Source organism: Citrus sinensis, chromosome 2 (assembly GCF_022201045.2).
Source record: "Citrus sinensis cultivar Valencia sweet orange chromosome 2, DVS_A1.0, whole genome shotgun sequence".
NCBI lineage: Eukaryota > Viridiplantae > Streptophyta > Magnoliopsida > Sapindales > Rutaceae > Citrus > Citrus sinensis.
Window position 1 is genome coordinate 25,572,607 of NC_068557.1, and position 23,956 is coordinate 25,596,562.

A 23,956-nucleotide genomic window follows, 5' to 3' on the forward strand; every position below is an offset into this window, starting at 1 on the left:
ATATTTATTTCTCGCTGGCTGGGCAACTGAACCCATTGGACCTTTTTCTCTCTCTACCACTAGGAAATTTCTCTTTCTCTTATGATTTCTTTTTCTTTAAGATTGATTATTTCTACTGTTTTCCCATAAATTTACTTATTATTTCTACTGTTTTCCCATAAATTTACTTAAGCTTTTTGTTTAAAGCATTCATAATTAAGCCACGCGAATTATGGTACAAGTTTTTCCAAATAAACCCAAATCGCTGACTTGAGCGTCGGAGGATTTTTGCTGGAAAAACTTTCGGCGTCCCCTGACTGTTCTTTGTACTCGCATGCTCGCGGGTTGTCTGCTCATGGATTATCTGTTCATGAATGTTTTGCTCATAGTCTGATGATCTTCTTGGAGATCAACCAACAGCTTCCCACCAAATAAATTTAATGTTGATGCATAGATCTGAAATCGAGTCACCAACCAACTCATCCGGACTTCGGCATCAACAGCTTATTTAGCTCTTATTGTGTAAACAAGTTCGAATCACACTAAACACACATGCACCAAGTCCTTCAAAACAACTTCAAATCCATTTCATTTTTAATGAAAAATCAACTAAAAATTACATGCAATGAGTTGAATCGAAGACTCACCCTTTATATGTGGTTCGATGACAGTCGCGAGTAGGAAGTCTGCAGTTGCCGACGATTGTCACTCGACGGCACTATTTTCCCACCACCCGGCGCTTTAGTCGTTCATCCCTCTGCTTCGAAGATGTGGGTTCGTCGATTTGTGTGAGTTTTTAGGAAAAGAAAGGAACCCATTTTTGGCTTGTCCAGATGAAAGGGAAGATACATAGGAACTGGTTAGTTGCCTGTTTCAGTAAAATTTCAAATGAACCCATTGGACCTTTTTCTCTCTCTCACAAGCTACCAAATGAAATGGTAAATACATTCATACTTTCTCTCAAATGTTAATACGAAGAACCTCAGGGGACGTCCCTGAAAATTAACCGGCCGAAGCTATCGAACGGAATCTCCGCTGTTGGACTACCTGCTATCTAGTTTCGCAGCTATCCTCTAATTCTGTCAACGACACGTGGTGTAATATCACTGCAAAGCTGGCCATTTCACAGTCCATTACGTACACTACGCTCATCTCTTTGCTTTGGATATTACACCCAGAGGCGGATCCATTAGTGGGCTATACCGGGCTGTAGCCCGGTATAGAAAAGGAAAAAAAATCAAATATGTTAGTTAAAATTACAATCATGCCACTAATAATTAATTACAAGAGTGCCATTGAAACTAAAAAAAAGGAAAGAATCTTTACCTAATTCACTTTTTCTTTACTCTCAACCGACAACAATTCTCAAAGCCAAGAATTAAAAAAATCGATTGTCCTCTTCACGATTCTTCATCTGCTTCGTCTTCCAATTTCTTGGGCTTTGCATGTTTTTCTACTGGTATGCTTTCACAACTTATATAAAAATCTTATTTTTTTGTGATGTATTTTACTAGTTTGCTCTATATTTTATTTTGATTCATTATTTTGAATTTGTAATTGGCTATTTAGTTTTTGTGATTGGTTTTGCTGATTTGCTCTGTAATTTGTTTTGATTCATTAGTTTGTAAAGTTTCAATTTTGATTGCTACCCATATATGTCCTGGTAAAACTCAAGCAAATTGAATTTAATAGTTGTACAACTTTTAAAATGGAATTATTAATTGTTTAATAATTAAATTATTTGATTGGCTTAATAATTAAAGATGAAAAAAAATTAAATTGTTTAATTTATTTAAGCATGCTAATTAAGCTTGTATATTATTTTGAATATTTGATTGGCTTTTTTTTAATAAGTTTTGTGATTTATTAGTTTGAGTTGATTTATTATGGTTATTTTTTCACTAATAATTTTTTTTATAATGGAAAAGATGAAAAAAATTGAATTGTTTAATTTATTTAAGCATGCTAATTAAGCTTGTAAATTGTAATTATTAATTAATTTATTAATTCTTATGTAGTTTCATGTTATGGTAATTTATAGGTTATAATGTCCGATAAATCCAAGCCGATGAAAACTCTACTTTCATTCTTTGCCAAAGTAAATGGCGGTCAATCATCAAATGAAACAAGTTCTCCGTGCAATATTGATGCCTCAAGTTCTCTTAAATCTCAAAGAGCTGAATTTGAGAAAGTTGATACTCCAACTAGTATTGACACCCCTTATTTAGAACGTGATCCCGAATTACGCTTCTCAATCAAAACTTATCCTATTGATAAACGAGAAGATGTACGGATGGCGTACATAAATATGGGACCATTCCAACCCGAGCTACAAAAATACCCACCAACTAAACATGGTATGCAAAATCGTCGATTTCAATTTTCTTGGTTCTCAAAATTTCCTCGGCTTGAGTATTCCTTGTCAAAAGATAAAGCATTTTGTTTTCCATGCTTTCTTTTTTATGATACATCAACTAAGTTTGATGCATTCATTGTTGATGGTTGTCAAAATTGGAAGTATGTTTCTTGTGACAAAAAATGTCCTTTTGCACTGCATGAAGGGAGTCATGGTTCTTTTCACAATGCCGCCATGGAAAAATGGAGCAATTTAAAGGATCCATGTAAACATATTGATAAAAGAATGAATGCACAATCTTCACAACAAGTTTTAGAGAATATGTTGCGGCTAAAAACCTCAATAATAGCTACCAAGTGGTTAGCAAAACAAGCTTGTGCTTTTAGAGGTCATGATGAGTCAGTTAATTCTCTTAATCGTGGAAATTTTATTGAATTAATCAAGTTGTTAGCAACAATGAATGAGGAGATTAATAAGGTTGTGTTAGAAAATGCTCCTAAAAATGCCCAATACATAGCACCGAATATTCAAAAGGAGTTATTGAGTATTCTTGCTAATAAAGTACGATACAAGATTCGGGAGGAAATTGGAGATGCTAAATTTTGTATTCTTGTTGATGAAGCACTTGATGAATCTCACAAAGAACAAATGGCTATTATTTTGAGATTTGTTGATTGTGATGGGTTTATTAGAGAGCGTTTCTTTGAAGTTGTGAATGTTGATGACACAAAGGCCTCTACTCTTAAAAATGAGATATGTAATGTGCTTGTTCGGTACAATCTTTTAGTTGAAAATTTAAGAGGTCAAGGGTATGATGGTGCTAGTAATATGGCTGGAGAGTGGAATGGATTACAATCTTTATTTCTTAATGATTGTCCATATGCTTATTATGTACATTGCTTTGCTCATCGGCTACAACTTATACTAGTTGCAGTATCTAAAGAAGTGCATGAGGTGTGGTTATTTTTTTCTAAGTTGAGTTCCATTGTCAACTTTGTTAATGCCTCTTCCAAACGTTATTCTGAGTTGAAATATGCTAAAGAGAAAGAAATTATAGAATTGATAGCTTCAGAAGAGCTTGAGACTGGTACAGGTGCTAATCAAGTTCGAACTTTACAAAGGGCGGGAGATACTCATTGGAGCTCACATTTTACTTCAGTTAGTAGGCTTGTTGAGATGTTTGGTGCAACTCTTGAAGTTCTAAGAAAGATGATTAATGATGGGCCCAGTCGAGATATGCGTGGAGAAGCTAAAGGTGCGTATAGAGAAATGAAATCCTTCGAGTTTGTGTTCATTTTACTTTTGTTGCATAGAGTTCTTGGGATCTCTGATATTCTTTGCCGAGCATTACAAGCAAAATCTTTAGACATCTTGAATGCTTTGAATTATATCACAAGTACTAAAAGGCTTTTGCAAGAATTTTGAGATAATGGTTGGGATGATTTTATTAGAAGTGTGGAATCATTTTGTGGAAAGCATGACATTAGTGTGGCTGATATGAGTGTTCGTTATATGGAAGGTACAAGACGCTCTTGTCAACAAAAAGATTATATTACAGTTGAGCATCATTATCACTTTGATATATTTAATGATGTAATAGATTTTCAATTGACAGAGATAAATAGCAGGTTCCCAGAGCAAACTATGGAACTCCTTACTCTAAGCTCGGCTTTGGATCCAATCGATGGGTTTAAATTATTTGATATAGATCGTATTTGTTGTCTTGCTGAGAAATTTTATCCTCATGATTTCACTGCAAATGAGATTTTTGTTTTGAGAAGAGAATTGGAGCATTACAAGTTTGATGTGCTTTCTCATCCACTTTTTCAACAAGTTGCATCACTTTCTGAGTTATGTCGACGATTAATTGAAACAAAGAAGTCACAACACTATTTCTTGATTGATAGATTAATTCGTCTAGTGTTGACTCTTCCAGTGTCTACAGCCACAACAGAGCGTGCATTTTCAGCCATGAGCCTTATCAAGACATCACTTCGCAATAAGATGAAAAATGAGTTTCTTTCAAATTGTATGGTTGTCTATGTTGAAAGAGAAATTGCAGATACTATTGTTCCAGAATCCATAATTGATGAATTTTATTGTTTGAAGCCGCGAAAAGTACAATTTTTATTATATTTTTGTATTGACTACATTTTTATTTTTTATTTTTATATAATTATTTTGTTTAAAGTAATTATTATTTAGTGTAAGATTTCTAATGCTCTTATCTTATTATGTGTATTTTATTTTTTTCTTATAAAATTTTATGTTCACTTTACAATATAACCTTCCTTTTAAATTTGGCCCGGGGTACTTTCAAATCCTGGATCCGCCCCTGATTACACCAAACACTATTAACACAATAAGAAATGCTCATCTCTTTACTCCACAAATCCGAAGCAACCTTGCTCAAAATCCGTTTTAGTTTCCCTCTAATGCTTTGATCAAGTACTTTGGCCACAGATTAAAGACCATGACGAAGCTGACGACTCTAATATCGGCTACGAACAATTCACGACCGCGAGGTAAGAGAGAGTACTGGCCGGTGACTTTCGTCTGCGACCGGCCAATCATCCCACTGTTTTCAAGCCGCGAATGAGGTATGATCAATGCATGTTAGGTTTATTCGCTGAAATTGGTAGTCTTGGTGAAAAATTTGAGGAATGGATCTTGAAAATGGTTTAAGATTTTTGCTGTTGCTTCAATTTTTTTTTCCCATTGTTTAACGTTAGTTGTAGTTAAACGAGTACTGCAAAAGCATGTTGAAGATAAAGCTAGGTGTCTCTGCTGCCTTGTGATTGATTGATTGATAGAAAATGGGTCTTGAAAATTGTTTGAGATTTTTAGTTGTTTCTTCTGATTTTTTTTTTTTTTTCCCACAGATTCATGATAGTTATAGTTAAATTAAACATGAGAATGCATGTTGAAGATAGCTTGAAGTGCATATAGGCGCTATTCTTGAAGGATACACGGCTTTATTGGGGCATGCACTGAAATTATGAAGTAGGGGTTATTGAATGTGGAAAACTAGAATAGATTTGTGATAGGATAATTATATTGACCTGAAGCATATTACTATTAAACGTGGACTCTTGCATTAAAATCCTGCAAATTGTTGTCTTTCAATTCATAATGTTTAATATCATTTACTTCACTGTTGTTTCTTCAACTTAACTGTTTTGACATTTTGTTTATAATGCAGTTTCAGATCATGGCCCCACTCAGGTTCAATAAGGGTACACAGTCGTCACTTAAGTCCGAAATTGGATTGGTCAAGCATGACAAGTGAAGCACACTAGGAGGCTGAATTGCATGCCAAGGAGCATATCCTTTGCTGGTGACATTTTCCAGATCGTATTAAGTCAGCTTTATAAAAGGCAAACTCTTGCAGACTCCATTTGAAATATATGAAGCATGGAGGATTGTTAATCCAAGTCCATACATGACTTAGTTACAAGTTTGCCTACTTTTCCTTAATACTATTTGTTTGGAGAAACAATATTTAGTTTCCAAGCTTTTTTGGTTATTTATTTATTTCTCTAATCATACTAGATGCTGTATACTGGTTGCTTCTAGCCCAGAAATTCTTACCTGTGTGAAGAAGGTTAGTAATACTGGAAGGAATTTGGGATGATTGATTTCACATTTTTTTTCTTCTTTCCCCTTAAGTTTTGATTTTAGGAATACATAATGACCATACAAGATTTGTTTCCCACTCTGTGCTTCTACAAGTTGACCCTGGATTTATAATTTTCTACTACTAGAATTTTTATTTGCATTGCTGTGATGATTGCGGATGTTCACCTTTTATAGAGAAAGATTATTAATCAACTCCTTGGCACTATTAGACGAGGCAAGACTGCTAAAGAAGATCTAGTGTTTGAAAAGGAGATTTTGAATGATGAAAAGCAATGTGCAGAGCATATTATCCTTGTTGACATGCAGAGGAATAATGTCAAAAAGGTTTATTCTTAATTTGGTTTGTCTCAGTTTTTTTTTTTTTTTTTTGGTTGGTTTCATGAACTTGTCCATCTTGGTTTTGTGGTGATAAGGACATTGCCGTTGCTCTTAGAACTATAAACTTGCCAACTGCAACATGCTATGACATTAACTATTCATACAAAGATGTGGATAAGCTAAGGAAATGGATTGCTGTGGCTGAAATGACAAGCGAAAAGAGTGCGAGGACAAAGCCACTGCTCTTTAGCGTGCCATTGATGTTGCAGATTTATTGATAAATGTTCAAAATTTATGCCTTATGGTGTCTCTTCATTTTTATTGAAAGAGTTTGTAACTAGTTGATACTGATGAATGATGAAGGAAGATGAATGCTTTATTTTGTATCTTGAGTTTGAGAAGAAAGTTGTAGTTAAATTTCAACATTTTTTCTGTTTAAAAAATTCAGGTTTCACCTGTTTTTTTTTTAAAAAAAATTCAAATATTTTATCTCATTCAGCTTAATCTTTTTGGAAGGGTGATTTGGTATTTTCATTGTGTTAATATGTTTTGGCGCCAAAACAAATATAATGATGTTAACCAATTGTACATTAATCTGAATATAAAAAATGTTTTGTTTTTAATTTTAAGTCAAGGGGTATTTTGGTCATTTCGTTAGTCAACAGACGGTCTATGAGAATACTAAGGTCAGGGTCACTGCAAATATGATGAGAATCAGGGGAGGCTCAGAAAATTACCCTTTTTAATTTTTAATTTGCAAAGAAAAATAGCTTCGATCGGATTTCGGAATCAATTGAGATTGGGTTTTGGTAGTTGGGTTATGCATCATCTGTGGGTTGGGCACTCAATGAAAACGATGAAGATCAACGCTTTCACCCCTCTAATAATTTTATAAAACTCCATCTTTTTAACCCTGGTTCTGCTGCTAGAAGAAATTACATAAAATGATTATTATGAATTTAACTAAGCTAAAATGTCTTCAAATAATGAACCTTAATTATCTTTAAATCCTAATAAATGATATAATTATGTTGTAATAAAATAAAAAAATTGAACCAATGAAGAAATAAATTACTTAATACTAATTTTTTTATAATAAAAAAATGTTTATAATTTAGTTAAATTATTCTAGATGATAGTAAAATATGATTGCGTAATTTTCTTGTCATTTTTTTGTAATTTTATGAAAGAAGAGCTATAAAGATAAAAGAGTTATTGTTTGTGGAGAATTTAATCAATAATCCTCCGACACACGGGAGATCTTTTCAAAACTACACGATGCAAAAAGTACAGGAAAATTACGTTAGATTTGAATTAAGATATGAAAATGTAAACTTTTAGTAAGTTTACTTTTACCCAAAAAAAAAAAAAAACCATTTTTAGTTTGAGTTAATTTAATGTAGTAACGCCTAAACAATCTTCAACACAAGCTAGTGTAGATAAATAAGATCTAATAATGATTGCAGTGTTGGAGAAACAGCCTTCAAACACATGGGACTGGGAGTAAGCAAACATTGGATCTCTAATATTTATTTATTTACTTTTTTTAAAAAAATTCTAATATTTATAGTTATATGCGATGGTTCATAAATATTTGCCATTTATTGGATTTCTCGTAACATCTTGGAATTGAAAAAGAAAAAAGAAAAAGAAAAAGAAAAAGAAAAAGAAAAAGAAAAAAATTGATTTCATTTATTTCAATTAAATAATAAACTTTTTTTCCTCAAATTAAAGAATACATATTAACTTTCAACACATAATCGCACTAGACAATGAATAAAAATTAACAAAAAATTAAATAAATAAATAAAAAGCATCTCCATGCATGATCTGTAAAAGTCATGCGGAGAAAATATAACAAAAATTAATTCGTGTAAGAAAATAATAAAGGAATCCGTCATTGAAGTGAGTGGCTCCTAAATTGAATCCTGCCTCTGCAGTCTCATTTCTTGATAGAACCATTCAATGAACTTCTCAGCCCTCTGATCAACCGAATCATCTTCATCCTCCACCAAATCCAACGGCTCCTCAAAAACTTCACCAGTAACAGCAGCAGGCAGAGTTTCCAGCGCCAACGAACATGGTGGAGAGTTATTATGAACTGCGGCAGCTTCTGCTCCTTGAACTTTAAAACCACCAAAGCATGTACACAGAAAGAACATGGAACAGATGTCCTGAAAACATCTGTTCTTATTCAACTTTCTCCTGCGGTAACGAATAAGTGGAGTGCTTGAAGCTGAGAACTGATACTCCTCCAGAAACCTATAGTTATAACGCTTAATAAGCTTAAACCTCTTAAGCTTTCTTGAATATTTGTTGTGCAAAATGAGCTTGGCAATAATAGGTTTCCTCATTTTGCTGGCTATGAAAATGGATGTTTTTAGAATATTATTTGAGACCTTCTGCAAAATGGGTAGTCTTTTTTGCTGCATTGTTTTTGCTTTGGTTGAGGAACAGAGAAGTGGGTTTCTACCAATCACTTTTCCTTACTTTCGATCACTTTCTGGCACTAAAATGAGTTGAGAATTGGCTACTGGCTAGGGGGCTATTTTTCAAGACTTGTGGTTGTCGGTGAATTTCAAGATTGGGTCATGGTGGGTAAGAGTGACTAAGGGAAGCATACTTAAAGGTCAGAAAAAGGTCAATGAAAGGTTGATTGGTGGTGGAGAGCCACAAAGCCAAGCTGGAAAAAGGGTGTGGTCGGTTGCCTTTTGTACCAACTACAGAACTGTACATAAATTTTCAAGGAATCAACAATAAGTAGCCGTTAAAGTTTGAACCTCCCCAAGTGGGTTCCCCTTACTTCCCTCTTAAGTTTGAACATTCAACTTGAGCCGATTTGAAATTCTCAAGGGTAACAAACATATGGAACCCTCGGAAGTTGGAAGAATTGTTCTGATATGATATGATATTATATCTAATTTAATTTAATTTATATATATATATATATATATAGGCTAAGTCTACGTTACCCCCGTAGCAGTTGTTGGATTGGAGGTGGACAGATCTGAAGGCCATAGAGTAAACAAGTCGGCTAATATGTGGACCAACTAAGCCGGTAAAAAGCACGTGAAGATCTTTGAAAAAACAAAATAATGAGAGAGTGAAAAGCAATTCACTTTTCACAGTCGTCTTTGATGCTCAAAGTGATATATAAGATCAAGATAAGAACCAAGTTGAAGCAGGCTTTCACCAGCCAATTGATAAAAACAATATTTTTCCAGTTAAACTTGTTCGGTCTAAATATGCTGTTATTGGTAAATCAATGGTTCTGGAATCTTAGGTCGTGTTTGCCCTCCTTGATCCTCAGGAGTGAAGCACTGATTTGATACTTGTAGAATGTAGATAATCTAGTCATAATCTAAAACTGAAGAAGCTATTGTATATATATACCTTTGTTAATAATAATAATAAATAAACAGAAATACTTTTACGGTTTTGCCCTATTAAAATAAACTTAATGTTTCATGAAATAATTATTCCACCATTATAGTTTATAAAAAAAATATACAAGTATTACCACAATAAACAGAGCAGCTCTCTGTTTCTCGCAAAGTGAAGCATAAATAGAGGCGGTATCTCTAAAATAGGCAATTTCTGCAGCAAATCAAAGAAACCTATTAAACCCACTTCGGTTTCAGAAAAGAAATCGAAGGTTTCACTTGCATAATCGGAACTTTCGCTTTGGTCTGCTCTTAATCGCTCTAAAAAAATCTGATTTTTAATGTAACATGGAAAAGGAAAAGAACTTTCATGGGTTTTCTTAATATTATCTGAACTTTGCAAACCGATTTCCGACGTTCTCACTTGCCACTGCCATTACTGTCAGAAATCATAAAATTAGTGTAGAATCCCAAAGTCGGCGTAGCACATAGCTTACTTCCAATTCTTTTTCCAGTTTCATTTCCTGCCGCTAGATTACAATCAATCAAATCTAACGGTTGTGGTGAAAAACGACAAAATTAGCGGTACGTAACCCGGCAGTAATGTAGCTGGATCCTCTCTGTGTTACTGTGTATAATGCAGTTCAAACAGTGTAATTTTTAACACAATTTTTAAATCACTAGATTAAAAAAAATAAGGGTCAAGATTCAATGACATATATAGTTAATTTCATTAATATATCTCTCTCCTCTCTTTCTTCTTTTATTCTATTTTTCTCTCTTCTCTTATATATCTCCCTTCTTTTTAATTAATACATGTAAGTTAAGTTCCATTTTAATCAATGTATTACTAAATGTTTGGATCGAAAACAAAAATCTCCACTTTGACATTTTCTTCTCCATCATTCAATACTTTCAACTGACCTTGATTTTAACATTGTTCTATTATCATTTGTTTCCAATTAGAATAAAATTTTAGATGATCTAATAAATACCTAGCCCATTAAATGACTAAAATCTCTAAGTAAATGTCTAGGAGACTAGGACAATGGTTGGTCTGATTACTAAGTTGTTAAGTGTTAATGTTTACATTTTACTATAATATTTACTTTAATGTTTATTAGATTTAACTATTAATTTTAACTTCTAAAATATATATAAAAAAAAAAATTGTCAATAGTCAAAGGGGTTTAGTGAGTTGGTGCATGTATTAGTGTTTATACCCATACCCGACTTGTCCAATCAACAGATATAAAATGTTATACCCATACTTGATCCGTCCAATCAACGAGCATAAAATGTTATATTCATACTTGATCTTTTTTTTTATAAAACAAGAATATAAAATATAATATTCCTAATATTGCGACCTTTGTTATCCATGAAATTTTTTGTCATCCCTAAATTGTTTCCATTAAAATTTCTTTCAAAGATATTCTTTAAAAACTATATTATTATGCGATTAATAATGACGTGGTTGCTTAAAGTAGAAATAATTACAAAAAGTATTTTGCCTTTTGTTCGATAACTCGTAGGAAGTTAGTTTGCTGTAATGTACGGATTCATTTTGAGGTAACGAGCTACTTGACATTTTTGCTTTCTTTGGGAAGACTGGACTTGTATTCTTTGAGTCATTGTGGGATTTTATTTGAGGATCCTAATCCTCAAGGTAAATGGGGTTATGTAAATAATGTTTACAAGGCAATAGGTTCGTTTGGAATTTCTTTATAATCTCACAAGAGCATTTTTTATTATCTAATAGTATAGGGGTTTTATTTTTGAGTTATGATATTGTAATCTCAATTTTAACCCGAAACTAAAGCTGAGTAAAACAAAGAAGAAAAAATAAAAAATAAAAAAATAAAAATCGAAGGAAAAGGAGATAAGAGAATGACGCGATTAACAATAGGCTATGACTATATTGGAGCTACTCTACAATGAATCACATCCACACACGCAAAATGATAAATAGTAAAAAATTTATTATAATTTTGATTGTATAGTTATGAAATAGTGTTTTACCTTGTAGCGGTTCCAATATAGTCCAATCCTTAACAATAAGTGGTGGGGCCCACAAACATAATTACGGATTAGAACGGCCATGTCATCGAACATAATTAACTCACTAAATATAATCCAAGGGTAGAGATTGTGGAGTGTCTTTCCAATTACGGATTTACAACCTTATTAAAATTATTTTTAAGTTAAAAGATAAATAAAATATAAATTATACATTGTATAATAAGATATATTATATTAGAGTATGTATTTTTTTTTTATCTTTTAGCTTATCTGTAACTTTAATATGATTAGAAATTCATGACTGAAAATTTATTTTGAGATTACGTGTGTAAAATTATATCTAAGTTTGTGTCTGTTGAACAATCAATTTGAACAAACCTTTCTATTTATAATTTGTAATAAATATTGTGACAACTTTTTATAAATCTCATTTAGTATTGAGGTGTTGTAGCTTAAAGTGGAAAAAATTATAACTTTAAATAAAAATTAATAGTATATAGTAAATATAATATTTGAATTATAATTTTGATAAAAATAGTAAAGATATTATAAATTTTTCATCATAAAATTGATAAATCAAATTAATTTAGCTTTTAAACTATAATGACCTAAATATTTTAGCACTATAACTTTAAATTATAATTGTAGAGTTTTAATGGGAAAAAGTCCTTCTCACCCTTAACATTTCATGCAATAATCCATTTCATCCATACTTTTTAAACAATAGGCTAAAATATCATTTCGTTAACTCAACGTTAATCAAATGCCGTTTGTTAGTAATTTGTTGAGGGCAAAAAAGGATTTTTCATTAAAGAGAAAATTAGAAAAAATAAATAAAAGTTGACATATAACTAAAAATGATTTTTATATAATCTCACTAAGCAGAAAATATTGAAAAATATGAAAACTTCTATTTCAAGTAATTGTTTTGCAGTTCTCTCTATTTCGACAGCATGGAAGCCCTAAAAACCATAGATCTAAGTACAAAAAATAATCACAATTTTCATGTATAACTATACTCTCTAATTGCATTGTGAGCCGACTTGAGGCGATAGTGTTAAAGATTTGGGGAGACAATAATGGTAAAAAAAGAGTGGTGGTAAAGTTCAAAATAAAAATTGATTGAAGATTAAAAAGATATTCAGTACTTGCAAGTAAATAAAATTTGGCTATATTTTTTAGTTTTTCTTCCAATGATTTAAAGATGTTGTGTTAATTACAATTTGTTGCTTATAGCGATTATTCAATGACTATATCAAACTATTTCATGGTTGATTTCATTTAAAATAAATTAATGAATTTTGTATATTTTGTAGTATTATTTAATTGTGTACAAAATTTATTTTAATATAATTTGTATCACTTTAATGAAAAATCATATTTTACCCTTAGTGAATTATTAGTTAACGACATTAAACTAATGATGAGTTAGCGGAATGATATTTTGAGTTTTTGTTTAAAGAGTAGGGATGAAATAACTTATTGCATGAAATTCTAGGGATAAAAATAATTTTTTCCCACTTTTAATTGTTAATGAGTGATTATAGCGGAAAAGCAGCTTAGGGTATAAAGTGTGCACTCATTGGCCATTACAGGTTTTTTTAACCATGGTTAAAGAGAGATGTCATTTGAGTCATTGACAAAGTCAAAATCTCCGAATAGTGATTAGTGCAACAGAAATTTTTTTTTTTATATTAATCACGATGTATCCTGGGGAGCGCCCCAACTGTGGGAGGTACCTTTAAGCCCGTACCACAACCAAGACTAGAAGTCCCCGCTCGAACCGGGAGGCACAGGTTCTCCCAACAAAGGCAACTTCCCTGCGATTCGAACTGGGGAGCAAATCCAGTCAAGCCACTTAAGGGGACTTCATTGCCAGTGGAGCCAACACTTTGTTGGTAGTGCAACAGAAATATGGTGCAAAAGTTCACAACTTTTTGCCGTGTAAAAAGGCAATTAACGCGTTTTCATTTTCATATCCATGCAGATTTTTTTCTTAAAAAATGTTTGAGAGATCGACTTTGTTTAAGATCATGTTTGATATTAAACTGTTGTAATTTTTAAATTATAGTTATTGTAAAAAAAATTTATATTTTTAATATAATATTTATATTGTGTATAAACATAAATTTTAGATAATAATATTGATAAATATAATAAAGGTATTATATGTTTTTTTATCATAAAAATAGTGGATTAAATTAACTCAATCTTCAAATCACAGTCGTTAGTATTTATCAAACACTTTAACATTATAGCTTTGACTACAGTTGCCTAATGTCAATACCAAAAAGAGCTTAAATGCTTAAAATTCTCAAAAATTTGTTAGAAGCCATGAAAATAAATGTTGAATTATTTCAGTGATTAAAATTAGAATAAACATCTTCAATGAGACACAAACAGCCCTATAAAGGCTGGGATTCTTGCCGATTAAATACTACTTTTACAAAGAATCCGTGTGACAATATAAAAAAGCTTATATGATGAACATGCATACCTGCAGGATGGTTGATGCTCTAGTTAGATTCTTGTTTGGTGGAAGGGTTTCTACAAAATTGAGCATTACAAATACCTTATTAGTTAACAATGATTAGGAATTTTGTAGAGGATTAACATCCTCTCATGGTTTGAACTCCCTTGTAGGACCTTAATGGATCATAATAGGTGGATTAAGATAACTATTAGCTGTCAACTAAGGATGATTTAAGTTAATGTGGTCAGATAATATCCTTATCGAATTGTGTATTTGATTCTTCTCTTATCAGTTGAAATAAAATAGAAAAAGAACTTGAATTTTAGAATTGTATCAAATAAAAATGCTAAAATAATTAACTTTTAACCATTCACCACAATAAATTTGCAACTCACAAAATAATTTTTATTTATTTATTAATAATATGCTTATCCAAGTATACATTCCATTACATTCTTTTATCAATTAATACTTGACGCATAAAGTACCAAATGAGCTTAAATTTCACTCTATGGCCCATTTGAGATTATTTTTAAAAGCTCAAAAGTAATTCAAAAAAGTTAAAAGTTAATTTTAGTAGGTAATTTAAAAAAAAAAAAATCACCCCATCCTACATCAAATTTTAAAAAGTAGGGGAGGAGTAGTTTTTAAAAGTCAAAAATTGTCTTTATTCATTTTAGAAATTAAATTTATTAAAATTAAAGAGATTATTATTATTACCAAATATATTGAGATAACAAAATTAAAAATAAATTAATAAAATAAAAATTTTATTTTAATTATTAGTTATTATATGAAAATATTAATGCGTAAATAAATTTTATTCAATATTATATCTATTTTAATCATTTGCATTCTTTCAACAATTTAACAGTAAGATTTATCACTTTTAAAACTCATAATGTTTTTATAAATAATGTTTATTAAGCATTTAACTAATTCTCTTCATAACTGATTATTTATGCAGCACAGTTAACATCAACTATTTTAAAAGTTACAGTATGACCAAATTGGTCCTAGTATACTTTTTTTATTTAACAATGTTGTTATTAGATAAAAATGTTAAAAAAAAAAAAAAAAAAAAAAAAAATAATAATAATAATAATAATAATAATAATAATAATAATAATAATAATAATAATAATAATTAAAACCATAAACATATATGTGATCATTGGAAATGCTTGATAATGTTGGCACCACGATTTTAAAAGCTTAACACAACTTAAATTACCATGTGATTATAATTAAAATATATAAAAAAATTGTCTTGATTATCAACATTAAAATTTAAAACTCAATCTTAATTCGAGAGAAAAAAAAATCCATAAAATTTGGCCACAATCCATGAAAGGGTTTTCTTTCTCCATACACATTCTTTATGTGGGGGACTCCTTTTCAAATTAATTGGCCTTTACAAAATGCGTTAACGGCTTGTTGAAGAAACCGCTAATGCATTAATTTTCAACTAATTAACAATCCACTAAACGAATCTTATTTTACACTAACTATAGAATTTCTCCACAGCACACCAAGACACACATTCTACGACCCTATGCCTTTTTATGTACTCTTTGATTCATGTGATCGTTGAAAATGCTTTTTCACACAATTGCCAAATTGCTATAGCATTTCGCATATATTCTAACTTAATTAATTGTCGAAATATTTTAAAATTTTGTCACAATTTTATGTTGTCAAGGAAATTCTCAAGTTGTATCTTATTCGTTGGTATGTGCTTGTGAGATCGATCTTGGTTTATTATTTTAATTTCATAATAAATATGAACAAAAGCTATTTGAAAATAAGAATAAAATCATAAAAACTAAGGTATAGGGAATTATTACGTCAAGAGTCAAGAGAAGCCAAGGTCAACTTGCTTTTGGGAAACAGCATACTTATCCCATCTTAGCAATTTCCGCTCCTTCAAGATGACATGGCTTTGTAAAGCTTTGTTATTGGCTAGCGTTTACACTGAAAAAGAAAAATAATAAGGTGAGGCAAGGCTTACGGAAACCACTGTGGATGCAACTGCTTTCCTCGACTATTTCAAAATTCCAAACGCGTTTTTTTTCCCCTCCCCTCCTTATTTTAATATCTGAAGAGGATCCATTTGCAGTCTCATGCCCAAAACTTTAGAACATAATAAAATTTACTATGATGTGGATTTAGGGAACCATATATCTTTTATTTTAGAAAGATTAAGTTGCAAGTTTACATCCTCTAATAATTGATAATTTAAAAAGAGAGAGAGAGAGAGTGGTCATAGCCCAATTCCACCGTCAATTTCCGTTAAATTTTCAACATAAATAATCAGATAAATTAATATGCTTAAAAATTATTCAATTAAGAGTGTGTGTTGGGACAACTATGCAGTAACATGTTTGGTTCTAACAAATGGAAGAAGAGGAGAGGAGAGTAAGGAATGAAGAGGGCGAAAGAATTAAGGGGGTAAGAGTTAATTTTAATATCTGAAGAGGATCCATTTGCAGTCTCATGCCCAAAACTTTAGAACATAATAAAATTTACTATGATGTGGATTTAGGGAACCACATATCTTTTATTTTAGAAAGATTAAGTTGCAAGTTTACATCCTCTAATAATTGATAATTTAAAAAGAGAGAGAGAGAGAGAGTGGTTATAGCCCAATTCCACCGTCAATTTCCGTTAAATTTTCAACATAAATAATCAGATAAATAAATATGCTTAAAAATTATTCAATTAAGAGTGTGTGTTGGGACAACTATGCAATAACATGTTTGGTTCTAACAAATGGAAGAAGAGGAGAGGAGAGTAAGGAATGAAGAGGGCGAAAGAATTAAGGGGGTAAGAGTTAATTTTATCCTGTTTGTTATTGAAGTATTGTAAGTTTTAAACTACAGTTGTTGTAAAAAAATTTGTAAGTATGAAATAAAGTTAATAGCATGTAATAAATATAATTTGTAAATAATAATTTTAACAAAATTAATAAAGATATAATAAACTTTTCATTATGCAAATATAAAATTAAATTAATTTATTTTTTAAATTACAACAGTTGGTGTTTACCAAATACATTAGTATCGTAACTTTTAAACTACGACTTCTTAACATAACAGGACCTTCATGTCAAATGAAACAAGAAAATTGATATTGATTTTTTTTTTCATTTTCTCCCCGTCTCTCCTTTTCATTCCTCTCCTCCCTCTCATTTATTCGTGTCAAACATAGGCTTATTGATTTTTTTTTTTCATTTTCTCCCCCTCTCTCCTTTTCATTCCTCTCCTCCCTCTCATTTATTCGTGTCAAACATAGGCTTAAACTATTGATAAATTATTGATAACTTAAACTATTTAAACTTTTGCCAAAATTAATAAAATAATAATCACACAAGAAAACAAAAAATAAAGCATTCAATTAACTCTTAAATCTAAAATTAATATATATCATTTAATTTCAACAAACTCTCCGACCAAACTTTTCAAAGGCTTTATAATAAAAAAATTGATTTAAACTTTTAATTAAATCTTTAATTTAAGTCAATCATTGTCTTTAATTTAAGTCAATCATTGATCTAATATGACATACAAGTAATCCAAATCAACTCATGTTGGAATCGATGAAACAATCGTCCTATTATTAAAATTTAAACACTATTCTTTGGAATCTGCCTTCCAAATTTTTTGAAGTATGAGATATTAAATCAACAGCTTAACATTATTACGCGGTACATGTCCATGAGTTCATAGAGAATGGTGTTTCTATTTAAAACTTTTTTTTAATAATTAAAAAATAATCTTGATTCTTGTTTCATTTATAAAATTTAATTCTTGTCCACATTTTTTTACACACTTGAATTTTTTCATTTCAAATAACTTTTAGATCTTGTTTGGAATTGAAGTACTGTAATTTTTAAGTTACAGTTGTTGTGGAAAAAAACTGTAACTATAAAATAAAAATTAATAATTTGTAGTCAATATAAATTTTAAATAATAATTTTGATAAAATTATTAAAAATATAATAAATTTTCTATATGATACAAGTGAAAAAATATATTAATATAACTTTCAAGTTCTAGCAGCTAGTATTTACTGAACACTTTAATACTGTAACTTTTAAATTATAATTGTCAAACCTCAATACCAAACGCACCCTCAAATTGACAAATACAATGATGAAGTCGATTTAAAAAGAATTAGAAGAAGAAGAAGAAGAAGGAAAGGAGGTTCTAATATAAATCAATGGCTAAATGAAGAGATCACAGCCCTCCCCTCCTCCCATCTTGATCCAACGGCAGTTACGACGAAGTCAATTGAAAACGACATATCACCCGGGAAAACCCATTTCCTCTGCTTCCACGGATACAATGCCACACCTAGGCGCACATTAGTGCCAACCCCCTAACAAATCAAATTACCAAAACGCCCTCTCTCATCTCCCCGAACGTTAAAACCGCTCTCTCTCTCTCTCTCTCACAAACACACTTATATAAACCTTCTCTTCCCGGCGATTCTAAAAAACAAAACAAATAAAAATTTGAAAGCGAAAAAGAAAATTAGTTGCAAGAGAGGAGAAAAGGAAAAAAAAATTAATTACTGAATACTCATTAGACATTTAATGGTGTTTAGCGAGGAGTTGATGGCGATGGGAACCGCGAGATCATCATCGAAGCCGCTTCACAACTTCACGCTGCCGTATCTTAAGTGGGGCCATCAGCGGCATCTCCGTTGCATGAAAGTTGAAGACTCTTCGCCGTCTTCGCCGTCTGTCGATCACCGTCCCCGACGCCGATCGAGGGAATTTGAATTTGATGACTCGGGACGTCATAAAGGAAAGGTTTTGTTGAAATCGAATGGCGTTGACGGTGGTGCAGAAGAAGAAGAAGGGATTGACGCTGTGAGAGAGAAGATTATGAATGATCTCAAAACGGCGGCTGATAAGATGAAAGATCAAATTTTGAGGGAGGAAGTGTATGAAGAAGAGATAATGGAAGATACTCACGTAGCGGCTGCTGCTGTGGAGGCGGCGGAGGTCAGGCCGTGGAATCTTCGAACTCGGCGGGCGGCGTGTAAGGCTCCCAATAAGGGATTTAGAATCGAGGAGAAGAAACCCAATTCATCGCCGGTTAATACTGAAATTGGCGCCAAATCGCCGAAGCTGCAACGAGGAGAGAAGGAGATTAAGAAGGAGAGACCGAAATTTGCTGTGAGTTTGATGAGGAAAGAGATCGAGGAAGATTTTATGGAGATGGTAGGCCATAGGCCGCCGAGGAGGCCGAAGAAGAGACCCAGAATTGTACAGAAGCAAATGGATGTAAGGGTTTTGTTTTTTGTTTATTGAAAACATGTGATCCTTTTTCTTCTTTTCTTTTTTTAGCTTTATTTCGCAATAAAAATTTTCAGTTGTTTGATCGGTTCTTTTGCAGTCTTTATTTCCCGGATTGTGGTTGACGGAGGTGACTGTTGATTCCTATAAAGTGCCGGAGTTAGCCGATAACGGCAAGGTAATTGCTTGATTGGTTGTTGAGAAAATGTGGGAAAATCAAAGAGAACGACAGTTTGAATTTTGTGTCACTGAGAATGAAGATCTTAGTACTGTTAATCAGATGTTTTCTTAGACTTCATTGGTTTGAATCTTGAAATATGAAGTTTCAGTTTTGTTTTCTATTTTCACTTCTTACTTTCCCACTTGCTTCTTGGTTAATAACATTTGAGCCTGAATGTTTGATTTGGTACAGTTCTTTCAACATTTACTGAATGTCTTGAACTTAAAGCTAAAAGTAATTTTCTTTTTTCTTCGCAGAGGTAGTGATGAGGAGTTTCAGGGCTTCTGTTCGCTGACTACTGGTAACTTGTGACCCCAATTCGTGGTATACAACAACCGTACCACACCATCTTTGTGAATTGGAAATTTTATATTAGTGTTGAATTTCCCAGTAACTTTGTGGTGCAGGTTCAGTTGCTTTGAAATGCTAATTTTGTTTATTAATTGTCATTCATTTTTTCTTTCTTTTAGAGGAATAATTGTGTATAAAGGAAGGGGATGGTTGGATGTTGTTAATTGGGGAGAGAATGCAATGTATGAGCTTCATTTTCTAAATACTCTTGCTTCCTTGAGTGCAATCAATGAATCAAGTCTTCATTTTAACTTTGTAGTGTTATTTGTTTGTGTTTAAATTAGTGAAATGATCATCTATCTTAGAGCACATTCTTTTTTTCTCCAAATAATATTATGCTAAGCAAGTAAAGTGTGATGCTTACGAGTACTACCTGTTCTTATGGAATCAGCTTTCTGCGTCCTTTCATATTCAGCTGATAAACTGTGGTCTCAAAGTGTATTTTAAACTACTAGACTAACAATTAATCTTACTTCTTTTGGTTGACGGCCTCTACCCACATTTCATTTTTCTTCCTGGTTTGATTATTAGTATTGCTTTGCAAACTACGGGAGACACATTAATATTGGTAGCATGGTTGACTTACTAGTTGCTTACCCTGCAGACCTGTCTGTTTGCCCAGACTTTTTAAGCACAATATTTTTGCAGTCTTGTTGTTTCATTGACTGCTGAACTGCAGGCTGCTCTGCAATTAGGCTGCTACTTCTAAAGTTCTTTTATCAGTATTACTGGAAGCATCAAAATTGTCTGGTAAGTATTCATTGAACTCTATGGAAAATAGGATACTAGGTTATCTTTGTTTTCCATCTTTGAGTCGATAGTGAACGCTGCCAACTTTATGAAAGTTTTACTTTCATTTCCATAGTTCTATACTTTCTTAAATATCACAGAACGAGTTATTCGCTGGCACTGGTGGTTTGTTGATTCAATGGTGATATTGTTTTGTCTTCAATCTCTTCTGGAAGAAAAGAAATTATTGAGCCTCAATTGAGAGTGGCTTGTTACCGAGACCAAGATTATGTCTGTAGGAGTATTGATTTGTAAACTACTTATCTTTCCTTGAGCAATTTTGGTCTGAAGTAGAGTTTTGTGCTGGATATAAATCATGCAAGCCAGGTCCCACCCCTCATTTGTCAGCCTGGCTGAGCAGCATGAGCTACCTTCAGGTTTCTGAATGTAATGCTTTCTAATTTAATGTTTCGTTAATCGAAGTGAAATCTTGCCCTAATGAGTTTTACTCTCCACCCAAACGGGGTATTTGAACCATCCTCTTCCTTCTCATTATCGGATGTTTATTTTGAAAATATTATTGCCATGGCTGCTTGCAACTTACAACTGGAGTCAAAGGAGCACCAAGTTTGAGATCGATACAATGGTTTTGGTTGTTGCGGGAAAACGGGTTGTTTCCTAATATGCAGGTTTTGCCTGTGAAATACTGGAAACTTCACAGGAACCTGTTATTCACTTCTTTGGCAAATGATTGAAACCGTTGGTCTTCACTGACGAAAATGAGAGTTCAAATTCAAGTCACCCCTGGAGGACTTGGTATTAAAGCAAGGCACTCAAATATTGACTTTGAAACAGAATGCTCGGGAATAACCCGCCAAGGCTGCTGTTTGACTTTTCAATCCTTTTTTTTTTTTTTTATAATTTTTTTTATTGTTTATTGTCTATCATTTAATTTTAAAATGAAACCATTTTGGGTTCCCATGCATTTGATTCAAGAAGAAACCAGCTTGTGCACAGTCATAATTTCTCCTTGACACTGGGACCAAATGTTTGAGGGATTAATCCGTTGTTAAAATATCCAAATTTTACTAATTTGCGAGACTTATTTAGTTATCAAATCTGCTTTATTTGGCATTGGAATCAGGGCTACTGAAATGGGAATTATTTTTATTCTTAAGAAGGAAAAACGAAAAGAATTTTTATCATCTCGGATTAAGCTTCTATGATTACATATTGGACTAATTGCAAAAAATGATATGGAAAAGTAGAAGTGTAGGTCATAGTACGAGGAAAATAGGCTGGTGGGCTTACGATCCAATTTGGCCCAATATTAAATATTTTGAAAAAAATGGAGGGAAGGAAAAATTTCCGACCTGCCGGATTCGAACCAGCGACCTAAGGATGACAGCTGTTCCACTACAGTCCTCCGCTCTGCCAACTGAGCTAAGGTCGGGTGGTGTTAGCTTTACCCAGAATCTTTTTCTTGTATAGATTCGATTAAAGGATATTGTACTTGTTAACGCCTTTGATTTATTTATTTATTTTTAAAAAAAAAATCCCAAGCATGATTTAATGAATTTCTTAAACTAACTACTTTTGCATCGTACTTTCGTTCAAAACTAATGTTTGAAAACTAAAATGAGAAGTGATTTATACTATAAAAGTTTGTTATAATTAACCAACTCAATAATATTAAGCTTAAAACAAATTCATGAGCTAACTGAGTAGTTTTCAAACAGTTTTATTAAACAATTAATTATTTGAGTTTAAATCTTAAGATGTAAGGAACTAAAAAATTAATTTGGCTTGTTCAATCCCCTACTATTATTATTATTATTATTATTATTATTATTATTATTATTATTATTATTATTTTAATATATAGACAGAGAGGCTTAAGGTATAAAAGAGATAATGAAACAATTTATTTATCATAGTTTTTAATTTACCCAGTTATCCCATCCATAACACGTATAACATATTTGTTTTTAAGTTTCAGTTTTCTTAATTTATCCATACGGGACTAAAGAATAACAGTTGTCAAGTAAATAATAATAATAATAATAATAATAATAATAATAATAATAATAATAATAATAATAATAATAATAATAATAATAATTCAACTAGCTCAATATTCGTTCTAACTTGTCTGATTATATTACTTTATTATGGTATGAAATCTAAATCAATCAAGAATATTAGTCACGTGATCTAATTAATTCGTTCAGTTAGATCTTGAAATCATGATACAATCGCATTCCATAAAACGTAAAAGCATCCCAATTAGAAATATATTGAATTTCGCTCAGCGAACAAAAATCTTTTTTTATCTCTAATGTTTCATACAATAATTTATTTTATTACTTTTTTTTAAACTATAGTTCAAAACATCCTTATGTTAATTTAATATTAATTTAATGCTGTTTGCTAATAATATATTGTGGATAAAATCGAATTTTCAATTAAAATGATACAAACTATTTTAAAATAAACTTTTTATACTGTTTAATAACACTACAAAATATATAAAATTCATAATTTTTTTTTCTTTTAATGAAGTCAATTATTAATATAATTTGATATGGCCACTGAATAATTGCCACAAGAAACAAACTATAATTAAAACAATATTTTTTAAATTATTAGAAGAAAAACTTAAAATTATTGTCAATTATTTTTTTTTTTTTTTGTACTTACATTGTGCTGAATATCTTCTTAATCTTCAATTCAATTCAAATTGTTTCGACTTTTGAATATTGAATACACCTCTCATGCCACATGACTTATATACACTGGACAACACAAAACGTTTCAATATAGTATAGAAACACAAAAAAGTAATCTACGACGTGGATTGTTGTTGTATAATCTGCACTAGCAAATTTATTTCCATGTCACAAGAACTCATCCTTTATTACAGCTGCCTCGTGCATGCATCCTTACTGCCATAGTAAACACAAGCATAAGTAACTCAATCTTATTTATTTATTTATTTATTGGTATAAGTGAATGTTTGTTGTCGAAATTATACCTTTTCTATCACTATAATTAGTCTAATTTTATAGGCAAATTTCAACGTCAACAAACACAATTACCATCCCATTATCATTACTCAATATGAAAAAATAAATGCTACTCAATATAAAAGCATAAAGAATTAATTCAGCCCATGTTACAA

At 31.5% G+C, this 23,956-nt stretch overlaps 3 protein-coding genes and 1 non-coding gene across 13 annotated transcripts; 2 read left to right on the forward strand and 2 right to left on the reverse strand.

The window, feature by feature from the left end:
• Positions 1 to 1,192: 1,192 nt before the first annotated feature.
• Positions 1,193 to 6,678, forward strand: LOC102623386 (uncharacterized). 10 transcript variants are annotated; one of them, XM_015527305.3, is made up of 7 exons: positions 1,195 to 1,438; positions 2,021 to 3,590; positions 3,951 to 4,935; positions 5,538 to 5,792; positions 5,888 to 5,939; positions 6,149 to 6,298; positions 6,388 to 6,678. In XM_015527305.3, exons 2-3 carry the CDS (start codon positions 2,027 to 2,029, stop codon positions 4,538 to 4,540), a joined length of 2,154 nt encoding a protein of 717 aa, XP_015382791.2. In that variant the 5' UTR covers positions 1,195 to 1,438; positions 2,021 to 2,026; the 3' UTR covers positions 4,541 to 4,935; positions 5,538 to 5,792; positions 5,888 to 5,939; positions 6,149 to 6,298; positions 6,388 to 6,678. The 10 variants fall into 10 exon arrangements, 8 of the variants coding, with proteins under 8 accessions (XP_052288934.1, XP_015382791.2, XP_015382792.2 ...); XM_015527306.3 differs by having other exon boundaries at positions 6,184 to 6,298; XM_015527303.3 differs by having other exon boundaries at positions 5,538 to 5,939.
• A 988-nt stretch (positions 6,679 to 7,666) lies between these two features.
• Positions 7,667 to 9,088, reverse strand: LOC102627412 (hypothetical protein). The gene has a single exon (XM_006469026.4). It carries the CDS (start codon positions 8,722 to 8,724, stop codon positions 8,209 to 8,211), a length of 516 nt encoding a protein of 171 aa, XP_006469089.1. The 5' UTR covers positions 8,725 to 9,088; the 3' UTR covers positions 7,667 to 8,208.
• A 9,523-nt stretch (positions 9,089 to 18,611) lies between these two features.
• Positions 18,612 to 20,367, forward strand: LOC102623112 (hypothetical protein). The gene is made up of 3 exons (XM_006468654.4): positions 18,612 to 19,463; positions 19,576 to 19,653; positions 19,953 to 20,367. The coding sequence occupies exons 1-3, from the start codon at positions 18,768 to 18,770 to the stop codon at positions 19,956 to 19,958; spliced, it is 780 nt and encodes a 259-aa protein (XP_006468717.1). The 5' UTR covers positions 18,612 to 18,767; the 3' UTR covers positions 19,959 to 20,367.
• Positions 20,368 to 22,142: 1,775 nt separating this feature from the next.
• On the reverse strand, positions 22,143 to 22,228 carry TRNAY-GUA (transfer RNA tyrosine (anticodon GUA)). The gene is given in 2 exon segments: positions 22,143 to 22,178; positions 22,192 to 22,228. It is a non-coding gene; the product is annotated as a tRNA-Tyr (tRNA).
• Positions 22,229 to 23,956: the final 1,728 nt, after the last annotated feature.

Coding starts and splice junctions, on each gene's coding strand:
- LOC102623386 (XM_052432946.1), top strand. CDS start 2,027: ATGTCCGATAAATCCAAGCCGATGAAAACTCTACTTTCATTCTTTGCC. Junction 3,591..3,950: donor TATGCGTGGAGAAGCTAAAG/GTGCGTATAGAG, acceptor TTCAATTGACAG/AGATAAATAGCAGGTTCCCA.
- LOC102627412 (XM_006469026.4), bottom strand. CDS start 8,724: ATGCAGCAAAAAAGACTACCCATTTTGCAGAAGGTCTCAAATAATATT.
- LOC102623112 (XM_006468654.4), top strand. CDS start 18,768: ATGGTGTTTAGCGAGGAGTTGATGGCGATGGGAACCGCGAGATCATCA. Junction 19,464..19,575: donor TTGTACAGAAGCAAATGGAT/GTAAGGGTTTTG, acceptor GTTCTTTTGCAG/TCTTTATTTCCCGGATTGTG.